At 50.4% G+C, this 20152-nt stretch overlaps 1 protein-coding gene across 2 annotated transcripts in view; it reads left to right on the top strand.

Annotated features, from left to right (window-relative positions):
• The window catches only part of PKD2L1 (polycystin 2 like 1, transient receptor potential cation channel), a 47567-nt gene extending 28205 nt beyond the window's left edge, over nt 1–19362 (top strand). Inside the window, exons 6-15 of one of the 2 annotated variants that reach the window (XM_048506043.1) lie at nt 2389–2617; nt 2959–3129; nt 8754–8935; nt 10184–10304; nt 11481–11579; nt 14662–14783; nt 15626–15743; nt 16784–16908; nt 17555–17654; nt 18357–19362. In XM_048506043.1, the coding sequence (XP_048362000.1) occupies nt 2389–2617; nt 2959–3129; nt 8754–8935; nt 10184–10304; nt 11481–11579; nt 14662–14783; nt 15626–15743; nt 16784–16908; nt 17555–17654; nt 18357–18488 (1399 nt within the window). In that variant the 3' untranslated portion in view covers nt 18489–19362. Of the gene's footprint in view, nt 1–2388; nt 2618–2958; nt 3130–8753; nt 8936–10183; nt 10305–11480; nt 11580–14661; nt 14784–15625; nt 15744–16783; nt 16909–17554; nt 17655–18352 lie in introns of both variants that reach the window. The other variant, XM_048506042.1, reaches the window with a different exon arrangement.
• The last annotated feature ends 790 nt before the right edge of the window (nt 19363–20152 follow it).

Raw genomic sequence — 20152 nt, 5'->3', positions numbered from 1 at the left:
ACTTTGACAGGCTGCAGAATGGTGAAAGGCTGAAAAACCTACTTTGAAAACAGTGCTACAGTACAGGATGCTTCTTCCAATCCCGTTTCTAGTGGGAATCTCTGGAGGCCTCCTCATTGAGCACACCTGCTGCCGCCGCCACCAAAGGTCGTCTGTCAGTTACTGGTTCACACAAAACCACATATGGTTTCAGGGTTACCAGCTCCAGGTTGGGAAATGCCTGGAGGTTTGGGGCAGTGGTGGGATCCAGTCGGTTCACACCACTTCAGCAGAACCGAAGTGTTTTGTTACCAAATCCCCTGGCCCAGATTGCATTCACCCAAGAGTTCTTAAAGAGCTCAAGCATGAAATTGCTGATCTTCTCACTTTAATATGCAACTTATCCCTGAAATCAGGCTCCATCCCTGAAGACTGGAAGATGGCCAATGTCACACCAATCTTTAAGAAAGGATCTAGGGGGGTCCCGGGAAATTACAGGCCAGTCAGTTTGACATCTGTTCCTGGTAAATTAGTAGAATCTATCATTAAAGATAAAATTATAAAACATGTAGAAAAGCAAGACCTGCTGAGAAAGAGTCAGCATGGCTTTTGCAGAGGCAAATCCTGTCTTACAAACTTACTAGAGTTCTTTGAGGGTGTAAACAGGCATGTGGACTGGGGTGAACCGGTGGACATTGTCTACTTGGATTTCCAAAAGGCTTTTGACAAAGTTCCTCACCAGAGACTGTTGAGAAAACTCAGCAATGAAGGAATAAGAGGGGAAGTCCTCCTATGGATTAAAAACTGGTTGAGAAACAGGAAACAAAGAGTGGGTGTAAATGGGAAGTTCTCACAACGGAGAGATGTCGGGAGTGGTGTCCCCCAAGGATCCGTTTTGGGACCAGTGCTCTTTAACCTATTCATAAATGACCTGGAAGTAGGGGTGAGTAGCGTGGTGGCCAAGTTTGCAGATGATACCAAATTATGTAGGGTGGTGAGAACCACAAAGGATTGCAAAGAGCTCCAAGCGGACCTTGATAAATTAGGTGAGTGGGCTCAGAAATGGCAAATGCAGTTCAATGTAGCAAAATGTAAAGTGATGCACATAGGGGCAAAAAATCCAAACTTCACATACACGCTACAGGGGTCAGTGCTATCAGTCACAGACCAGGAAAGGGATTTAGGCGTCTTAGTTGATAGTTCCATGGGAATGTCTACTCAATGCATGGCAGCTGTAAAAAAGGCAAACTCTATGCTGGGGATCATTAGGAAAGGAATTGAGAATAAAACTGCAAAGATTGTCATGCCCTTATGTAAAGCAGTGGTGCGACCGCACTTGGAGTACTGTGTCCAGTTCTGGTCGCCGCATCTCAAAAAGGATATTGAGGAGATAGAAAAAGTGCAGAGAAGGGCAACAAGGATGATTGAGGGACTGGAGCACCTTCCCTATGAGGAGAGGCTGCAGCGTTTGGGACTCTTTAGTTTGGAGAGGAGGCGTCTGAGGGGGGATATGATTGAAGTCTACAAAATTATGCATGGGGTAGAAAATGTTGACAGAGAAATTTTTCTCTCTTTCTCACAATACTAGAACCAGGGGGCATCCATTGAAAATGCTGGGGGGAAGAATTAGGACTAATAAAAGGAAACACTTCTTCACGCAACGTGTGATTGGTGTTTGGAATATGCTGCCACAGGAGGTGGTGATGGCCACTAACCTGGATAGCTTTAAAAGGGGCTTGGACAGATTTATGGAGGAGAAGTCAATTTATGGCTACCAATCTTGATCCTCCTTGATCTGAGATTGCAAATGCCTTAGCAGACCAGGTGCTCGGGAGCAACAGCCGCAGAAGGCCATTGCGTTCACATCCTACATGTGAGTTCCCAAAGGCACCTGGTGGGCCACTGCGAGTAGCAGAGAGCTGGACTAGATGGACTTTGGTCTGATCCAGCTGGCTTGTTCTTATGTTCTTATGTTCTTAACCGGTTGTTAAAATGGTGCTTGTAAACAACCAGTTGTTAAATTATTTGAATCCCACCACTGGTTTGGGGGGTGGAGCCTGGTGTGTAATGGTGTATAATGTCTCCCCCACCCACCCAGAGCAGCCATTTTCTCTATAATGTGAAGGTCGGTTGTAATTCTGGGAAATCTCCAGACCCTGCCTAGAGGTTGGCAACCCTAGATGTTGGTCATGTGACTGGTCAGTGACCACACCCACCCTCTTCCCTTCTTTTCTCCAGTTTCTTCTTCTGCCTCACCAGCTGACCTTTTCTTTGTGCTTTTTTGCCACAGTTTGTGTCCCTTCCTCCACTTGTCCAGCATTCTATCACACCACAGGGACACTGCTGTACTATTCAGACATGTGTGAAGGGAACACACTTTTTCCTTTCTCCCTTTGCACTGCTGCTTAGGTTGGTGGTTGAATTCCCAGCCACTGGTGGAGCCATCCCCTCGTGGCAGATCCGAACTGTCAAGCTCCTCCGGTATGTCAGCACTTGGGACTTCTTTATTGTTGCCTGTGAAATTGTCTTCTGCGTCTTCATCTTCTACTACGTCATAGAAGAGATTTTGGAACTGCACATCCACAGGCTTCGATACTTCACCAGTATCTGGAACATCCTTGATATAGTGGTCATCTTGGTGAGATAAGATTTCTTGCAATTAGTAGTAGAAGGGAGGAAGAAAAGGGTGGCAGATGAGATGGATTTCCTTGGTGTTCTCCCATTCAAGCACTAGTTGGGGCCAGCTCTGCTTATCTTCCAAGATCTGGCAACATAAATCCATTGGGTCTAAAGGAGAATCCCTTGTACCTAGACCAGAGAGTGGGGCACATCATCCAAAGCTTTATTGGGATGAGGCCTAACCCTGGGTGACAGAGAGTGCGGCTCATCACTGTCCTCATCAGCACCTGCCACCAGACCTCTGGAAACACTCAGCTCCTCTCTGCCAAATTCCCACTGAATCCCAACTCTTTCCCTCAGCTTTCTATCATTGCCATTGGATTCCACATGTTTCGCACCATGGAAGTCAACAGGTTGATGGGACAGCTGCTGAAGAAACCCAGCATTTATGCCGACTTTGAGTTCCTGGCTTTCTGGCAGACCCAGTATAACAACATGAACGCTGTCAATTTATTCTTCGCCTGGATCAAGGTAGCTTACTGGATCCCTCTCCCCGCCACTGCTGTGCTCCACCAATTGTAGAGGATTTTGACCACTGTTTGAGGGCTCAGATCCTTGTCCCACAATAATCTATAAAGTTGAAGGGGCACTGTGTCAGACCTCAGATCTGAAAATCACGGAAACTGTAGATTTGTTCTAAAGCCTTTATTTCAGAGCGTAGGTAACATTGTCAAAGAGGAATCTGGCGATTCCCATGCAAACCCACCACCTATATCTTGTTGCCCCCTCCCACCAAGCCAAATGGCTCCTACTATCCCTCTACAAACTACAAAGCATTTACTACAAAACATTGCAAGCCTGGGAACAATTCACACCTTCCTTTGAGAAGATCTGTGTCCGGGATGTCCTGGGGCGCTGAGGGGAAGACACCGGACTTTCGCCCCGTATCAGAGAATGGTAAACCTCCTCCCCCTGCTCTCCCTGCCATCTGGCACTGACAAGCTCAGTCCTGACCTTCCGCCCCCTTTTAAGTCCTCCCCCCGGGTCAGTCATTGTAAGCCCGGTGAAAAGCTTTCACTAAGCAGGGGGCTTGCACATGTCCTGAGTCCACCCATTCATTGTGCCCGGCTGGGAAATGGTCCAGGCAATCAGGTACTGCAGGCGGTTGCGGTGTCTTTTAGAGTCCAGGATCACTTCCACTTCATGGTGAGGCTCACCATGCACGCGAACCAGAGCGGGCACCTGCGCCCAGGGATTCCAGTCGTCCGGGAGGGTGCCTTCTTGAGGAGGCTGCAATGAAAAACAGGGTGTATGGATCGCAGATTCTTAGGCAACTGTAACTCGGCAGTCACATGGTTAATTACCCTAAGCACAGGGAACGGTCCAATATATTTCTGCCCCAGTTTCTTACACCCCTGCAACCCCCTCAAGTTCCTGGTAGACAAATACATCCAATCCCCCACCGCGAGAGAAATGGGGCGTCGTTTCTTACCGGCTTGCCACTTGTCCTCCTGTTTAGCCTTCTCTGGCGCCTTTTGCATGGGGCCCCATGCTTGCCAGATAGACTGCATCCATTTGTGGGGCTCCACTGGCCCCTGTTGCACCTCCCCCAGAAATGGAAAGGGCTTAGCCAACTGGCCCGAAGCAGCCTTGAAGGGGATTTTCCCCGTGCTACTATGCACTGCATTGTATGCAAACTCGGCAAAGGGGAGGAAGTTCACCCAATTGTCTTGGTGGTAATTAATGTAACACCACAGATATTGTTCCAGGGTAGCATTCATGCATTCACTTTGCCCATCTGTTGCCATGTGGTATGCTGAGGAAAGGGCTTGCTCCATGCCTAGCAGCTTGAGGAAATGGCACCAGAACTGCGATACGAACTGGCTGCCTCAGTCTGAAATTATTTTGTCAGGGGCAGCGTGGAGCCTATAAAGGTGAGTCACAAACATTTGGGCCAGTTTGCTCACTGTCGGTAGCAAGGCACACGGGGTAAAATGAGCCTGTTTCGAAAACAAGTTCACAACCATCCAAATCACAGACTTCCCCTTGCTGGATGGGAGGTCAGTGATGAAATCCATGGAAATCACTTTCCAGGGGGCGGAAGGCACCAGAAGGGCTGGAGGAGGCCAGGCACCTTCCCCTGTGCCCGCTTGGTGGTCGCACACATGGGGCATCCCTTGACACACACCTCCATGTCCCCCCTCAAAGTTCACCAACAAAATTGCCTGCGGGCCAAATGCAACGTTTTCACAAACCCAAAGTGCCCCGCTGATTTAACATTGTGGGTCCCCTGCAACATGAGGATGCGTGTGTGGGGAGGCACATATAGCCGATCCCCCCTTCCACCAAAACTCGCCCCATTTTTCTAGCTGGTTGCTGCCCTCCCTGGGGGGCACCGGGAGGGCTCCTGCCTCCTTTAAGGCATCCTCCAGGGACGTGGGCAAGACAGGGGGATTGGTGCGGAGCGACACCCGACTGCGGGTAGTCACTGCCAATCCCAGTTGGGAAGGGGAGAACACAGTCCTGAACAGAACAGAGGGCACCGGGAAGGGGTCGGGCAAGCGTGACAGGGCATCAGCCACACAATCAGACTTCCCCAGGAAGAAATGCAGCAAAAAGTTGAAACGGGAAAAAATCAGCCCAACGGAGCTGCTTGGTGGAGAGCTTCCCTGGCGCTCGGAGCACCGCCAGATTCTTATGGTCCATCCACTCCTCAAAGAGGAGGGCAGCGCCCTCCAACCAATGGCACCAGTCCGTCAAGGTGCGCTTAATCTTCCGTCTCCTTGTCCCCTACAGTCCAATGCAGCTCTGCCCCTGACATCTTGCGGAAGAGGTAGGTGCAGGGGTGCAACTTCCCATCATCCCCCTGCTGCAGCAGCGCCCATAGCTTTGTCCAAGGCATCAACATGCACAACAAAGGGTTTGGAGGGGTCGCCATGGTGCAAGATGGGCTCGGACGTGAAGGCATGTTTAAGCGCCTGAAAGGCCTGCTGACACTTGGGAGACCACGAGAGTGGGGCTGCTGGCTTCACTGCCACCCCCCTTATCTTTGGTGCATAATAGTGCGGTGAGGGGGAGGGCCAGCTGGGCAAAATCAGGGATAAAGTCACAATAAAAATTGGCAAAACCAAGGAACGATAGCAACTGCCTTCGCGTGCAGGGTTCCTGCCACTGGAGCACATCCTACACCTTCCCCGGGTCCATTTCCAACCCCTGGCTGGAAATGTGGTACCCCAAAAAGTCAAGTTTGCCTTGTGGAACTGACAGAGAGCGTCACAAACAAGTCATTGTCCAGCAGCCATTGTAGGACAGCCCTAACAGTGGCCACATGCTCTGCTTCCATCTGGGAGTATATCAGCACATCGTCCAAATACACCACCGCCCCTTTGAACAAAAACTGCTGAAGCACTTTGTTAATTAAGCTCATGAAAACCCCAAGAGCTCCAGATAATCCAAATGGGAGCACACGGTAAGCGAACTGGCCCATTCTTGTGTTAAAAGCCGTCGTTTTTTTCCATGCCCTTGGTGATCCGCACCTGGTAGTAAGCCTCCCTCAAGTCCAATTTGGTGAAGATTTTGCCCTGCCCCAAACAGCTCAACAAATCCTTGATCAGCGGCAGTGGGTATTTATTACACGCGGAGACTGCATTCAGCCCCTGGCAGTCAGTGCACAACCATCGGGTGCCATCCTTCTTTTTCACAAAGAGCACTGGAGCCGCAAAGTCACTGATAACCCGTTTTATAAAGCCCCGCTTTAAATTCTTCTCTAAAAACTCCTGAAGCGCCTGAGCTTCCGAGGGACTCATGGGGTAGAGACGGCTTTTGGGGAGTTTGGCACCTGGCAAAAGCTCGATTTTACAGTCCATTTTGCGATGGGGCGGCAGCTTGTTGCACTCCCCTTCCTCAAACACTCGCCGGAGGTCCTGATAAGAGAGGGGGATGGCCAGGGCATCTAGCAAACCGCCCGCCAACTCACACAGCCCCTCTTCCCCAGTCAGAGGGTTGCTGGGTCCAGCAGCTAGGTGAGCCCCGCAACGAACTGAAGTGTGTTGGTGGACCAGGTGATGTTAGAGTCATGCTCATGGAGCCAGGGCACCCCTAATACCAAGGCATATTTAGCCACCGCTGCAATGATGAAGCCCCGTCACTCCCAGTGCCCCCCCCTGCAGCAGAGTGAAATGGGCTCAGTCTTGTGCATGGCCGGGGTGCCACCCAACCCCCCACCGTCCATTTGCTCGAATTGGATGGGATGGGGCAGAGGGATCTGCTTCAGCCCCAACTGGCGAACGAGCGCCGGCTGCATTAGGCAACGGGTGCAGCCCAAGTCGACTAACACTTGAGTTTGAATTTTAGTCCCGGAAACCTGGTTGGAAACCACTACAGGGAGGAGGATTGGTTTATTGGTGCCACTCACCCTTAGGTCTGCGCCCATGGATGGGGCCTGGCCGTGGGCGTGCTTCAGGCCAGGTCGCTGTCGTTTCCCGCAACTCTTCACTGGATTCCAGGTCACCTGCTTTTTCCGAGGCAGAACTTGCTTCACACGGTTCCACTTGCAACCTCGTCCCTTTCTTGAAGGGTGGCTTCTTCCTTATTCCATTGGCCGCCCCCGACTTTGTCGCCTCACCCAAGGGGGCCCCCACTGGGCTGGCTCGCTTGCTGGGACACACGGCAGCCTCTTCTTCACAATGCAGGCAGAGCCCCGGCTGATGGCGGTGGGCATGAAGGGACTCCGCTGCCCCCTTGTTGCTGTGGCCAGATGCCGCTTCCCCCAGTGGAGAGTGGCGGGGAGCTGGCGGCGGGGCCTTGCGCGGGGGCTGCTCTGTTGCTTGAGTAGCTGCACCTTGAGCAGCCAGATTTCTGCTTTCCCAGCCTTCGTGCACCACCCCGCCAGGGAAGTCAGTTCCACTGTAACGAGGGCCCACTGGGCCACCTTGGGATGCAGCCCTTCACCCCAGCCAGCTGCCGAAACTCAGAAACATGGTTGGCCCCTGATTGGGTCCCCTGCCGGATCCGCTGGAGGCGGGTGCGGGCCTTTTCCTCCTGGAACGGGTGCTCGAACTGCCGCCGCAGCGCCAACATGAAATGGGGGAAGGAGTGCAGCTCAGGTGCCCAGCCTTCGTCCAGTCCCATGTACCAGCTGGCTGCCTCCCCCCTCAGAAGGGCCCCTGCTTCATGCACCTTCTCGATCTCGTCCTCGTACTCTTCCATGTGTGCTTCCACCTGCACCAGGAAGTAAGGCCGTGCATTAGTCACCCCATCGAAGCGGGCTTTCAGGCGCTGCCTCTGTTGTGGGGCTGCTGGTGGTAGCGGAGGTACGGGTGGCCCTGGCAGTGCTGGGAGAAGGGGTGTCTCTTGTGGATTGGCAGGCAGCACACTGGCCGGGGTTGCTGGCTGGAGCGCCCCATCCAGCGGCAGCGGAGCCCAACATTCCCTTTCCCCTGCCTCGGCGCAGGCAAAGAGGAGTTCCATGTTGCGCCATAGGAAGTAGCTCCATCTGGCCCTGACAGGCTCAGTCCTGACACACTGAGAAGATCCCCTTCACCGGAGCCAACGTTCTGGGTTTGCAGGGCTGCAGGTGATAGGCCAGGTCTCTGCATAGGATCCAATCAGAACAGTCAGTGCTGACCTTGGTCGGCCAAGGATGTGTCAGCATAAATAACAACTCAGGATAAGAACAGCGTCCGTCATGCCTGGCCAGCGGCAGAGCATCCGCCTGGTGTGCTGAAGAGACAAGGCTCAATGCCCAGAGTCACATGGAAAAAGGAGCAAAAGCTCAACCCAAAATTGAATTAGTGCTATGAAGGTTGAGCAGAAACAATATCCAAATAGGCCAATTTGTTGTACAGGGCACCACACAAACACATTTTAAAACATGGGCCTTGAATTGAGCTCCTAGACTGAAAGCCACCAGGCGAAGTACTCCTCAATGTATAATACATATGGATGCCCTATAGTTCATGATGCACAATCAAGACCCCAGTCACAGTGAACAAGACCCAAAATGTGTTTTGTAGCCACAAATACATACAAGAGACCCCGGAGAGATCAGAGCAGATGACCGTCTCCATGAAGGACAAGCACCTGGCTCAGAAGAAGGCAGCTCCACCTGTGGTCAGGTAGGGCTTTGATTTGCTTCTCTCTTTTCTCCCTCCCAGATATTCAAATACATCAGCTTCAACAAAACCATGACCCAACTCTCCTCCACTCTGGCCCGCTGTGCCAAGGACATCCTGGGCTTCGCCATCATGTTCTTCATTGTCTTCTTTGCCTACGCCCAACTAGGGTACCTTCTTTTTGGGACCCAAGTGGAAAACTTCAGCACCTTTGTGAAATGCATGTGAGTGTGGTCTGTCTGCAGTGTGCATTATCTGCAACGAGGCAAGCACTGTGATAGGTGGGGCAGCAAACTGGTCTCCTGCTTACGGCACAAAGTGCTCAGGTGTCTGCAGCGGCGGGGAGTCAACGGCCCTGGCCCTGCAAGAGCAGGCTGGAGGGGAGGTGCTATGTCTCCTCTCTCCTCTGTGATTCTGGACAACTTCTGGTCAACACTGTTGGGGATATGTATTAGTTTAATATAGCAACGGTGCACAGTTATGTGTGTTTGTGTAAAGTGCCATCAAGTTGCAGCTCACTTATGGTGACCCAGTAGAGTTTTCAAGGCTAGAGACAATCAGAGGTGAAAGAGAGAAGCCTAAAGACCACTGTTCCCTAACACGAGTGACTAGCTGTTTTGACATCATGTGTGTGCAAGTAAGATGACACAGCTTTTGTATGATAGCAGCAAGCAGCAGCAAGCAGCAAGCCTTTATTGGCATAGACAACAGTACAACAATAGTAAAAAATTGATTAAAAACATATACAACACAGGAAATAAGTGTTAAGTGGAGGGAAATCTACTGGCATTTAGTAATTTCCAGGAGAAAGTCTGCCACTATCATACAGAGAGAAGGATCAGGATTGTCCAGCAAGTAGTGTAATCTAAATAAATCAGGGAGATGGGGTAAATGTAAAGGAGTAAGATTCACATACTTGGAACTGATTTCCTTGAATCTGAAACAGTGTAGTAATTAGTGGGCCAGAGATTCAACTGAGCCATCATTACATGGGCACAATCTTTTAGCCTTTTCTTGCTTGTTAAATCTGCCATGTAACAAGGCAGAAGGTGTAACATTAAACCTGACGAGCATTATGGCTCTCCTTTGAGCAGGGTTTATTAAGCAATACAGGTAGTGTGCCAAGTGGACCTGTTCAAATGGGGTTTTGTATGATAGACCTGTAGATAAACAAGGAAAGAGAGTTCCTGCATTGAAGGGGGTTGAGCTGGATGGCCCTTGGGGTCTCTTCCAACGCTATGATTGTATGAGAAAGAGAATGAAGACCACAGGAAGAGAAGGAGAGGTCAGAGAGAACCTCCCAGGTTAAAACAAATAGGTGAGATGATGAAACCAGATTTTTGGGGAGGGGCCCTGGAATTTCAGCTGTCTCCAGCCTTGGAACATGTCTAACTTGAATGTGAGTGGGTGGTGAAAGCAGAAATTCTGACAGAGTCAGCTGTGCTTCTGACCGCTCTCCTTTCCTTTGCCAGCTTCACCCAGTTTCGAATAATCCTCGGTGACTTTGACTACAATGCCATCGACAATGCTAACAGGATATTGGGGCCCATATATTTTGTCACCTACGTCTTCTTTGTCTTCTTTGTACTGTTGGTAAGGAGTCTTTTTAAGAATTGCTTCCCGCTAACATAGAATCTTGTTGGTTCTTAAAGAGGGCAACCTTTAGCCAGTCTAAATGGAGTCCTAATAAAAGCTACTGGTTGGTGCTTAGTGTCCTTCAGGCTGTGCTGTAAACACCCCACAGGAGATTTCCCAGAACAGCATTACTTGGATCACAGGCTGTAATTCGTTCTAGTTAGCATAGTGTGGTGGTTAAAATGCCACCCTAGGATCCAGGTAAACCCAGATTCGAATCCCCACACTGCCATGGAAGCTCTCTGCGTGACCCTAAGCCAGTCACAGCCATTCAGCCCAATCTACCTCACAGGGTTGTTGTGAGGATAAAATGGAGGAGAGGAGAAGGATGTGAGCTGTTTTCAGTCTCACATTGGGGAGAAAGGTGGGATATAAATAAGTAAAGCAAGTAAAACAAATGTAATTGCTTCCACACAAGGGTCTATAAGCCATTCCTTTCCCACCATCCACAGTGAGAGGCAGAATTACTGAACTCCAATGACACCTACTCCTATATTAGCAAGACAGACAGCATCCCACACGCTGATATCAGCCTTTCTATTTGCGGCTGACAATATACAGAAAAAGCAGTTAATCTGTATCCGTTTTTTGTGTCTCACTGTCGGGTATCTTCATAGGAGCAGAGGGATAAAGAACAGGAAGGAGAACAGAACATGTCAGCAGATAAAGTAGATAGAAATAATTTGTCTCTTTCTCATGAGTATTCGAAATTGGGGTCAATCATTTGTTCAACTGTTGGTGCAGAACAGAGAAAAAGACGCACCAGATACTGTGCACAGTTGGTATGGAATTCAAATGCCACAAGATGGCTTTAAAATGGGGTTGGACAAATTCATGAAGGATAAACTCACTGGCAGCTATCATTCATGGCAATCAAATGGAGTCTCCGCGTGTGTCTCTGAACGTGAGATGCTGGGGCAAACAGAGCAGGCTCTTTGGGTAGCTGCTCTGGGAGACTGAATGGTCTGACCAAGAAGAACTTTAGTCTCTTCTGTGGTGGGGGGAACCAACCTGAACTGAAGGAAATTTCACAAAATGGCACGCCTTTATGCTTATTTGCTCAAGCAAGGAGGGAGCTGATTGTGTCTAAGCTACACTCGTCTGATTCATCTGATCACATTTTCTCCTTCACAGAACATGTTCCTGGCTATTATCAATGACACCTACTCAGAAGTAAAGGAGGAGCTGTCCAACCAGAAAGATGAATTGCAGCTCTCAGACATCCTGAAACAGGTTAGCTCATTCCAGTAAAAGTACACGAAGCAAGAGGCAAGCAGAGGGAGTTTGCCATTGCCTGCCTCCGCGTAGCAACGCTGGACTCCCATACAAATCTAATCAGGGCTATTAAGCTTCTGGAGTCTGGTGAGATCAGGCTAGTCTGGCCAGCCTCATCAGGGCAAAATCCATGCAGGGGTGGTTTGCCATTGGCGATATCCCCACTGCCGACGAGTCCCAGGATACTCACCCGAAATATCCAGGTTTCAGAACAAACTCCCCACAGCTGAACCATCCCGGTCCTGGGTCCCCCCATCACGGGTTTTTCCCAAACCTGCTTGAATGTGAACTTTTGAAAAAACACACGTCTCCTCTCCAGATCCATGGGGGGGGGGGGGGGTGGGGGTCTAATGTAGTTTTGAATTTTCCTGCCATAGATAGTGATGCAAATCACAGCACGGTGGGCTGTACGCGATGTGCGTGCAGCCTTTTTTCCTGTTTTGCCGGCTGAGGTTAACGTGGAAACGTATGCACAAGAGTACAGTACCACTGAAACCACTGGGTACCACTGAAACATGCGCACGAGAGTACAGTACTCGCTGGCCTGCTTCGGCCTCACCTCTCACATGCAGTAGGGACATTGTCTGGGGCCCCGATCCTGAGAGATCTCAACAGGTGCCACCTAGCCTTTCACCAAGGAGGGCCGAGTGCACCTCATGCTGCCCAGCAGCCCAGAGTTGGTTTGGCAATGAAAGGGGCCAAGAGCAGAAGGGGCAGTGACGGTCCCAGATCAGGGGCCGAACCAGCTCCCACAGCTTTTATCAATCACGTTAATTCCACAGGGGGGGGGAGAGGGAGAAGCCGAATCCCGCAGGAGGAAACCACAGCCGCTTCCTTGCCCCCCCCTCCTGTGGGCCCTGTGGAAAGGACTCCCCGAGTGTCTAGCAGCGCCCCTGGACTCCGCTCCCCTGCCTTGAAGGAGAGGCTGCTCTGGAATAACCCTGCAAATTTGTCCTTTGCCATGGAATAAAGTTTGTGGATTCAAAGCCTACGAGTTGGCGTGGTTTTCAGTGTCCACGGAAGTACTTAACGCCCCCGTCCCCCAGGTGGGGAGAAAGAGGTGCTTTTTGTGGACCTCCTCTGGCTCCACAAACTGGCCCAGGGCTCGGAGTCAATCACAGACGTATTTTTCTGATGGCAGGACATTGCCATCTATTCCAGTTTACGCTCACTCCCTATCATGTACGCCTGCAGCCATAGGCAGATTTACCTGAAAGGAAAAGGAAGCTCTCTTGAGCTCAGGGGGCTTCCCGTCCAGTAAATAAGCAGATGGTCCTGACGTATCCTCAGATCTCTGCTTCAAAGGGACAGTCTTGAAAAACCATTTAGAGTCACTGCTAAGACTTTAGGAGCGAGGTGTTTATCCTCTGGCTCCTCGATCAGAAGCTCTAATAAGATTAGTAGCCTCTGTTCTCATAAAGAGAAATTATTAAAGGGATCGTGTGTTTCAATAGGATTTTTCTTTTAAAATGGCGAAAGAACGCGGGCACGAAACTGCGCAAAGAAAACAAGACGAGGGTGCAGTTCAGTTCCTGCCACAGCATGATAGCCAATCAGAAAAAAATGGACACTGTGCGTACGTGCTTACATGCTCACGTTAGCACTTTTTTTGCACAAAAGTCCCCGCCCCAACACAGCATGACAGCCAATCAGGATAGACCTGCTAAACTGATCGTGTGTCTGTGGGGAGTCTAGCATTGTTTGAATCTGCAATAGACATAGATATCTTCACTAAAAACATGCTGCAGAGGGGAGGGAGAATCCATGATTAAAAAGTTCCAATTCTTTTGAAACCTGGATGTATCTGCATTTAATTTGAAGTGGGGATATCGCCATTGTCTGCTTCTGCATACAGACCCTGGACTTCCTCAGTCGTCTGCAATCCAAGCACTATTCAGGACTGACCCTGCTTAGCTTCTGAGACATGAGAGGTTGGGCTGGCATGGGCCGTGCAGGTCAAGGCAAAGGTCTGGCAGAGGTGCTTTCCCATTATTGCCTTCTTCCACATCAAGAAGAAACCCTTCCTCTTTTAGCTGTCAAAATACCAGAAAAGCATGACATCACATCACGATAATTTAACAACATGGAAAATAAGCCAGAGACATAAAAACAGGATAAAGATATCCACCAAACAAACCAGAAGTAGACCGTGTGTGCAGTGGTGTGGGGGGGGGGATGGCACCTGGGGCAAAATGGCGTCCCCTGCCCCCCCCCCACTTGCCTTTGTTCAGCCGGCTGCAAAGAGCAACCAGCTTTAAAAGCAGCCTGGCTGGGCCAGCTGAACTAAGGTAAGTGGGGGGCAGGGAGGCATGGCCCCACCCCCCTGTGGCCCCCTTTTTGGGGCCCTGCTACCCCTGCCACCCCCCATTTACCTTAGTTCAGCCTGCTGCAAGGAGCTGAAAAAGCAGCCTAGCTGAGCTTCTGCCAAGGCTGGTGAGGTGGGGCGAAGGGGAAGGGTGTGTGTGTGTGGGGGGGTGATTTTCCACCCCCCACGTGACCCCCATGTTGCGTGCCCAGGCCCAGCTGTAGTTACATGACTGCGTGTGTGTGCCATTAAGTCAGATCTGACTTCTGGCGACTTCTGGTGGGGTTTCCAAGCCAAGGTATATTCAGAGTTGGTCTGCTCTTGCCTGCCTGTGCAGAGCAGCCCTGCCGTTCCTTGGGGGTCTCCCACCCAAATACTCGCCAGGGCTGACTTTACTTAGCTTCTGGGATCCGACAAGATCAGGCTATCCAGGTCAGGGTTGTCCAGAAGATCATAAAGCAGCTAAAAAGATACTACTCCTTAGTTAAAAGCCCAGGTAAAAAGAAATGTGTGGGCCTGCTGTTTAAAAGGCAAAGGCATTCCAAAAGCAAGGGGCCATCTGTGAAAATGTGCTGTCTCTGGTTCCTCCCGCCCACCCCCACCCCCAGTTCACCTATGAAGGACCGTGTGTCTGGATTTTGCCATTGGTTTCCCCATGCACTGATGCTGTGGCCGTGTGCTTGACACACAAGATGGCCAGAAGGCTTAACTTTTGCCAGCATCCCTTCATTCCAGGGCTACCACAAGACCCTCATGAGGCTGAAGCTGAAAAAGGAGCGCATCTCTGACGTGCAGAAAGCCCTGCAAACAGGGACCAAGGAACTCGAATTTGAGGATTTCAAAAACAGCCTGAGAGAGTAAGTGAAATGACTGCAGCACGGGCCAGAAACCCGCGTTCCAGGTGGGCGATCAGTTCCCATGCCTTCCTGAAAGGGAGTTCAAAACTGTCCTGCCAGGACCCCCCTTTGGATTGCCGACCTCCAGAATGGACTTTTTAAAAAAAAGTTGATTTCCATTCTGCCCTTCAGATACATCCCAGGTGGGTTACAACAATCCAAAAATGCTTCCCACATTACAGTGAAAACAGCAGATAAAAAATCCTAAAAACATATCTAAAACCAAAACATACCAAAGACAAAAACAGGTGTAAAACATACCTAAACCATACCCACCCCCTCCCAGGTGCGGGTGGAGGACAAGTTCCGAAAAAGCCCAGTGGGCCTGGGGGTAGACCGTATTGGTCGTTCAAATTCCTATGAGGGGCGAAAGGATGGTCTTCACCAGGTGCCGAAAGGTATATGGTCCTAGTACCTGTCGGACCTCAAGGGCATTCCATAAAGTGGGAGCTATTACAGAGGAAGGCCTCCCTGCAGCCAAAAGAGCCCTCCTCCTCCCCCCATGACTTCAGCACTCCCCAGGCTGATCTGTGTGACGGTAGTGCTCCTGTAAGTAGCGTGGTCCCAGGCCTTGAGATCTCCTGGCATCAGATCTGATCTCCAGGGAACAGGAATCAGTACCCTTGGAGAAAAAGGCTACCTGTGAGGGTGAATGGCCTCATCCCCTGCTGAGGCCGCTCCCATCTCCAAATGCCACACACCCCCAGCCTCCACCCCCACCCCCAAATCTGCAGGAATTTCCCCGTCCAGAGTTGGCCACGCTTCGTGTGCAGGTCCTGAATCAACCCCTCTCTCCTCCTCAGGCTTGGCCACGCAGAGCACGAGATCGCCACGGCCTTTGCCAAGTTTGATCAAGACGGCAACCAGATCCTCGATGAAGAGGAGCAGAAGAGGATGAGGAACGACTTGGAGGAGAAGAGGGTGAGGCTAAAGGGCCAAAGGTGCGCTCAGTGAGTGCTGGCCCGGCTGCAGAGCCCACGCGGCCAGGATTGGGAGGGGAGAGGCCCGGCCCTGCTGATGGTCGAGGGAGACCTGAGGGGGGCAGGAAGGACAGAAAGGCCCGCGCAGCTCTGTGCCTGCCTCTTGGCACTGGGCTTCACTGAAAGGTTCAGCGATGGGGGGGCTGATCACAGCCAGCAGACGAAGCAGGAGGTCTGAGGAGAGGTCGCCCACGGTCTTCTGGAGCCACGTTCATAGCTTGGTTTGGGACCCAAAATGCCCAGAGCCAGCTCCGCCGGGCAAAGAGGTGCTGCTCCCCACAACGGAAAGCGTAAGAAGAAGAGTTGGCTTTATAGCCCCCCTTCCTCTCCTGTAAGGAGACTCAAAGGGGCTGACAGACGCCTTTCCCTTCCCCTCCCCCCCACAACAGACACCCTGTGAGGTGGGGGGTGGAGCTGAGAGAGCTCTGAAGAACTGAGACTATCCCAAGGTCACCCAGCTGGCATGTGCTGGAGTGGACAAGCTAATCTAGTTCACCAGATAAGCTTTCACAGCTCAAGTGGCAGAGCAGGGAATCAAACTCGGTTCTTCAGATTAGAGTGCAGCTGCTCTTAACCACGACACCACGCTGGCTCAGCAAGAAACGTTCACTCGGAGAGGGCAGCCAGAGTGGGGTCGTGGTTGGTGCCGAACTAGGATGTGGTAGGTGCAGATTTGAATCCCCACTTAAGCCTAGGGAGCTGGTGATCTTGGACCAGTCCCTTACTCTCAGCCTGGCCTACCTCACAGGGTTGTTGTGAGGATGAAACCAGTGAGAGGAGAATTATGTTGTAAGCAGCTTTGGCTCCCTAATTGGGGAGAAAAGTGGGGTACAAATGAAATAAATAAAATACATAAATGCAATTAAGCCACTTCCAGAGGCCCTTTGAGTTTGGTGGTGGCGGCAGGTTTTTAAATCAATAGTCATGGTATCGCAGGAAAATCTGAACAGGACAAAATGACTTTTCTCATCTCCTTTCTAGGTTGCACTGAATGCGGAAATTGAGAATTTGGGGAAATCTTTCAGGGGCAACAATTTTGGTGATACCCTTGCAAAGAACAATCAAACCAACCAGTCTGGCTCGTGGTCTGAGGAAGAGTTTCAAATGTGGGTATTAACAGGGTTTTCCTTCTGAAGGGCCTCAGGCCTCAGGCTGGTGGCAACGGTGGGGAATTGGTGGGGCAAAGAGGGGAGGGGAGTCGCTGTGGGGAGGAGGGTTGCCAGGGGGCAGACAGAGCCTGCCATAGGTTTGCCAATGGATCCCGGTGTGTCGTGGGGGCCACAGCTGCTGAAGCAGTGTTTTCCTAACCTCCACAGCCAGTCAGAAGAGTCCTCCGGGGCAAAAGTCCCACCTTGCCCTGCCCGTGGTCCTAAAACCACTTGGTGGGCGCCAGGAGAGGCATCAGCAGATTCTGTGGTGCTCACGAGAACTACTGCTATAACCTACCTCACAGGGTTATTGTTGTGAGAATGAGCTGAAGGAAGGATAAGGAGGGGATCAGCTGCTATGAGTCCCACTTAGAGAGGAAAGTAGCATATAAAGTCAAAATAAACAGACCGAGGCCAACTTGAAATGTCTGTTCGAGAGCTTAACTGCTATCGGGGGCACACCTGACCGTTCACGGGCGAGCAGTCAGCCTTCCCTGGAGCCCCACCGGCAGAAGGGCTGCCCTGGGACCCTTCCTGGGCCGGCTGCCCGCCTCCCGCCAGCCCTTGAAGGGTGGGCTCTGAAAGTCCTCACTTCCTTTCACAGACTCCTTCGGCGGGTGCTGCAGTTGGAATCCTCCATTGGCTGGATCGTGTCCAAGATTGAAGCAGTGGGCAAGAAGATGGAGACCCTGGAGAGAAACAAGGTAAAGAGGAAAGACAAGAGTCTCGACCACAGGAACAAAATAGGTCTCCTTAGTCCAGGATTCGGTGGCTCTTGCAGCAGGGGCGGAGGGGGAGTGGAGCTAACTCCAGATTGGGAAGCCGCTGGATAATTGGGGGTGGAGCCTATGGGGGGGGGTTGGGGAGAACTTTAGCAGGGGGTAATGCTGTTGAGTCCACCCTCTTAAACTGGTCCCACCTGGAGGCTGGCAACCCTATTTGCAGTAGCTATACCCTTGCGGAGTGGACCATAGACTTCCCTTCTGTAAGAGTTATATTCTTCCTGTGGCGCACAGACAGTCTCTGAAAGCATAGCTCTGCACGCCTCCTCGCCCCTTGCCAAAATATTTGATTGCTGAGTCAGGGCTAGATCCCTGGTAGCACTAAAAGGCATGCTGTTGTCCTTGCCGAACACACTCCGTCCAGCAAGCATCTCATCGCACATCGCAATATGTTTTTCCACATGCTCCCAGGGCCACGAGAAGGCCCTGAATGTAGTCGGGAACAACTGCCCCTTTCCCATATATCCTTCCAGAAGAAAGAGCAAAATCACCCTGTTTGGAAGGTGTTTCCCACAGCACAGGTGTCCCAATGCACAGCCCTGTGAATGTATTTTTTCTTAAGACTTCAGAGAAGCTATTAATAGATATGCAGATAAGTGCATAAAGTGCCTTGTTTGTAGAAAGAACTCAGCCATGAAGATCGGATCCATCAGAACCTTGATTGGGTCCCCGAGGAAGGAAGTGGAAGGGAGGGGCCACCCCGGATGGAGAGTCTCAGCAGGAACTTGCGCAACACCAGCAACTGCCCTGTGCTGACCGAGATGGAGCTGCCCAAAAGCATCCGGCTGCAACCTAGCATGAACTTCTAGCACATCTTTATCATCTCAACATGATGCTGAAACCCCCTCATCTGCTGTTCCAGTCCTGCTATGCTTGCCAGAGAAGCTAAAACACAAGCACCATAATCGAGCTTCTCTGTCCTATCAGGCACCCAAAGGCAAATTTCACCTGCAGGCTTTGGGGGATTTCTGATCCGGATCTATATTTTACAACTGTTTACGACTATATTTTACATATGTTTTAAATTGACTGCAATCCTGGCCACATCTGGAAGACTGGGAATGGCCTCTGCACAAGATGTGTTTCCTAAACAGAAGTTGCTTTCATGAAGGGGAACCTTCCGTGGGAATCTGCTGCCTCAATTACAACCTATTCGTACACATACACATTCTTCTTGTATATTCCTTGGTATATATGTGGCATTTAAAAAGAAAAATTAAAACCCATGAAAAATCTTTTGTTTATTATAATATAGAAGGATGAATTGGTACCTAAAAACAAGCATTCAAATCAACTGTTTAAAATATAAATATTTGTATGTTTCCTCAAAAGAGTAAATACCGGCTCCTCAGAGCCATTTCAAATTCGGAAAATGGTGTATTTGTGTGTGTGTGTGTGGGGGGACACTTAATCCCCCCCTCCCCTCCCCTCCCCCCAATCCTCCCCACGTGCCTGATTTTCAGCGAAAAAGAACTTCAGGAGCCCGTGTTTGTGGAATCACGTTTGATTCCTTCAGAAAGGTGTGCTGTGTTTTCCAGCAAGGCGCCCTCTTTAATGTCAGGAGTCAACTTATTAGACAGAGACTCTCTTTATTGTCAGGAGTGACTTTACCAGGTTTGATTGGAGCAGCAGTGGCGTAGGAGGTTAAGAGCTTATGTATCTAATCTGGAGGAACCGGGTTTGATTCCCCGCTCTGCCACCTGAGCTGTGGAGGCTTATCTGGGGAATTCAGATTAGCCTGTGCACTCCCACACATGCCAGCTGGGTGACCTTGGGCTAGTCACAGCTTCTCGGAGCTCTCTCAGCCCCACCCACCTCACAGGGTGTTTGTTGTGAGGGGGGAAGGGCAAGGAGATGAGTCTCCTGCAGGAGAGAAAGGGGGGATATAAATCCAAACTCTTCTTCTTCCTCTTGATTAGGATATCTGGGTAATTCATGCTGGCAGAACTGATTTGACCCAATTCTTCTGTATTTTACCCCCTCGGTCCTTGCCTTCCTATACGAGATATTTAGCACTTCCTCACTGTGCTGGGGCATCTGCTTTAACTTTTCTTAACCCTCTGAAGTTTTGCCTGGAATGTTTTGTAATATTCCATATTTAGATTGTCTTTCTCCTTGTGGCCAGAGAAAAATTGATACTTTGCCTCATAAAATAATGGAACGCTCCTTTTGTGCTGTTTTGAGGAACTGATGGATTGTACCAGTTTTATCATGTTCACCATTCAATAATCAATCATATTTTGTTTTAGAAACTAATTTAGTACTCTTTTAGCCATTGTTCAAGATCTATGGATCAGAGAAATAGAAAGGAAGGGAAATTCACTTTTCAGTACCTGTCACCTTCCACATTTTTAGCCAAATTCTCTGAATTACCTGAGTTACCACTTCAGAGCGCTCATTTTCATTGTCAGTGAAAAACT

The sequence above is a fragment of the Sphaerodactylus townsendi genome, linkage group LG08 (assembly GCF_021028975.2).
Source record: "Sphaerodactylus townsendi isolate TG3544 linkage group LG08, MPM_Stown_v2.3, whole genome shotgun sequence".
Classification (NCBI taxonomy): domain Eukaryota; kingdom Metazoa; phylum Chordata; class Lepidosauria; order Squamata; family Sphaerodactylidae; genus Sphaerodactylus; species Sphaerodactylus townsendi.
Note: the sequence above shows the minus strand (reverse complement) of the source record. Positions and strands in the feature narration are given on the sequence as shown.